The sequence below is a fragment of the Anneissia japonica genome, unplaced genomic scaffold, assembly GCF_011630105.1.
Source record: "Anneissia japonica isolate Jap-2015-1 unplaced genomic scaffold, ASM1163010v1 scaffold7028_len109220_cov148, whole genome shotgun sequence".
Classification (NCBI taxonomy): domain Eukaryota; kingdom Metazoa; phylum Echinodermata; class Crinoidea; order Comatulida; family Comatulidae; genus Anneissia; species Anneissia japonica.
Genome location: NW_022705303.1, coordinates 101943 through 104783, shown reverse-complemented (window position 1 = coordinate 104783; position 2841 = coordinate 101943). Strand labels below are relative to the sequence as shown.

The 2841-nt window shown below is 33.8% G+C and overlaps 1 protein-coding gene across 1 annotated transcript in view; it reads left to right on the top strand.

Annotated features, from left to right (window-relative positions):
- Window positions 1-2841, top strand: part of LOC117105488 — an 8612-nt gene that overhangs the window by 4304 nt on the left and 1467 nt on the right. The window contains exons 5-7 of the mRNA XM_033246650.1: window positions 338-418; window positions 1187-1391; window positions 2685-2803. Of these exons, the coding sequence (XP_033102541.1) occupies window positions 338-418; window positions 1187-1391; window positions 2685-2803 (405 nt within the window). The remainder of the gene's footprint in view (window positions 1-337; window positions 419-1186; window positions 1392-2684; window positions 2804-2841) is intronic.

Sequence of the window (2841 nt, the reverse complement as noted above, 5' to 3'; positions counted from 1 at the left end):
ACTTGATCGATTCCTAAGCCTAGGATGGTTTTATGCTGGCCTTCGAAAGGAAGATGGGTTCTTTTAGTATTCTTCGAGGCTCATCCTGTCGGTGTTGTATAAAACACATAATGAATGTTTCTCATTCGTATAATGGAGTAGAATATTTCATGAGGTGAAAGATTGGATGTTCTATTCACCTCATTGAAAAGAACATCCAGTCTTTCACCTCGTGAAATATTCTACCCCATTGCACTCATAATCATTCATTATTTGTGTATATTATGTGCATCTATAACCTTTTCTCAGTGAACAATACATTGACCAATAAAATGTCCTGTATGTTGTATATAAACAGATTGAAATATCATGTAGGATGAAAGTTGATGAACATGGCAAAGAAAAAATTCTTGAACCACATCCTAGCATCTGCATGAAGGTAAGCTTCTGTAACCGAATTCTGTTTATTCTAGTCATTTTGTAGGAGCAGTTTGGCGCAGTGGTTGCAGTTCTGCATTTCAACCTTGAAGTTGGAGGTTCATTTCCCTGTTTGTGTCCTTAGGCAAGGCATTTAACCTGTGGTTATCTCTTTTTACCAAAGAGTACAAGTGGGTACTGGTGGGTTCAAACACAAATTGTGCTGAATACAGATGAAATTTAATTAGAAATTAAAGATATAATGAACAACTTTATTATAATTCAATATATACTACTTTTAAATTGTATTTGTCATGCAATTGGAATTAAAGTGTACCACTTGCTAATGCTTTTGAGACCAATTCCTAATTCTTACCAAATGCTCAAAACATCTTTGATTCAAAGGTTTGCAAATAACTGGTTTTAAGTAAAGGGGTTTTACTAAATGGAATCAAGATTTTCTGTGGATTGCTGTTGGGGTGTACAAAAATCAACCAAATGGGGTAGGAGGTTGCTTATAATCCCTGATATGGTCAAAGGGAACAGCTATTTGAGTTAGATTCAGTGTTGTGGGGCATCCAATTGGAAAGTAATATACTATAAACTATTTTTACAGTTTTCATTTATTTTGATGATCTGAAAATGAATGTCCCCCTTCCCCATTGAGGGAGTTACCATTTAGGGGATTTGGTTGCATTCCTAAGACACCTACAAAATTGAGATTTTATACACCTTGGTATGCAACCATAAAAATTTTCAGGATAATTTTATCTTATTTCATTTTTATCAGGTATTAAGTTACATCCGTCAGCAATTGAAAACTGTGTATGTTACTACAGAAGGAGTTGGCTATGAGTTACGCGTCCTTTGTAATACCTGTGAACCTACGCTGGGACCGCTGCATAAACTTGAGGAATGTTTGATGAAAGATAGTGTGCCATGTGGAAAAACAAAGTCAGTTGCAACTACTCGTTTTAAACGACTCTTTTCAACAGGTTGGTTTAAGAATGTGATTTGTATATGAAAATTGTTTTTATATTTTATTATGGAGACACAATATGATTTATTTTCTATTAAATACAGATTTATGATGGCCAATTTTACCATGATAGCTTGGAGGGCCTGGTCTACTTGGCTAGTCTAGTTTTATTAGCCTGGTCTACCATTAAGGCTTTGGCGAATTCTAGCACTGATATATCATCTTTAAATCTCAAGTTTAATATGCAATAAAAATATAAACTGCAGTATTATTTCTATTAATACACTATTAGTCTTGTACTGTACAGTACTGTATTTACCACATCAAGCTTAACACATGTTCATCGTAACAAATTAAAACATAACATGATATATTAAATTTTCAAAATACATATTAAGCAATTATCCAAGGAAGCTGTGTTGAATGAAATCCACAATCTAGGTACCTGAGAAGGTAAAACTACTGTAAAAATGAATTTGTGTAGATCACACAGGCTGAAAAACATTGGTTCCTACCCTAGCTTCATAGGCCAGTGGCCTAGACAGAACAAGTTGTCTTTTATGATTTTTATTATTCAAAGTTATTGAATAATACAACATTCACAATATGAAAGATGATTATGTAGTGTATAAGTATAAGGTTATTACTACATAATAGATGTATTATAAAACATGGAATTCCAGCAAATAGAAAAAAAAATGGTCCATGTTTGCATGATTGTCTACATTTTTTAGTAAGTCAAGAAGCTAGTTAGGGTTTAGTTTTTACTTTAGAATGTATTACAAGTAAATTTTGGTGCGTGTTAAAAAAATGTAAATTTTACACCCTGTTCGAGTACTGTCACTATTTTTAGATATTTGTTTACATTGTTTACGGTGCTACACAGCAACTTCATTTGAATTTTATCCACTAGGTTTTCCCAGCTGCATTATAAGCTTTTCTAGCTTAGCCACAGCTCCCTGGGGGTTTAGAACTGCAAGATATCCCATAGGTCTCTGATACTCGCCTTGACAGCTTGAGGTTGGAGGTTCGAATCCCACTAGAGAGTTTCTTCAATAGAACTGAAATGAAGGAACTTGTTGATGATGAGCTATGCTTGATGCAATTATTATCAGTTGGCTACTTTTAGAAGCGACTATAAACTCTGCTGTTTGAGTGCCATTGAACATATTATATGGATACTCAGCGCTATAAGTTTTGTGATTGATTGATTGATTCATTAACTAACTATGTCGGTATTTAACAAAAAAAAATATGCACACATAATAACCTAAAGCATATAATAATTTATTTGTATTAACTTTTTCAGCTAAGATGGGCCATGCTGCTTCTTCCCTTGAGCATGTTGTAATTCAAGGTAATTTGAGATTTTTCATGCCACCACCATTATTGCTTCTTCACTCACCTATAAATCTGTTAGGAAAACTAGTAAACATATGCTTACATTGTTTTCAGTGGGTCTACAC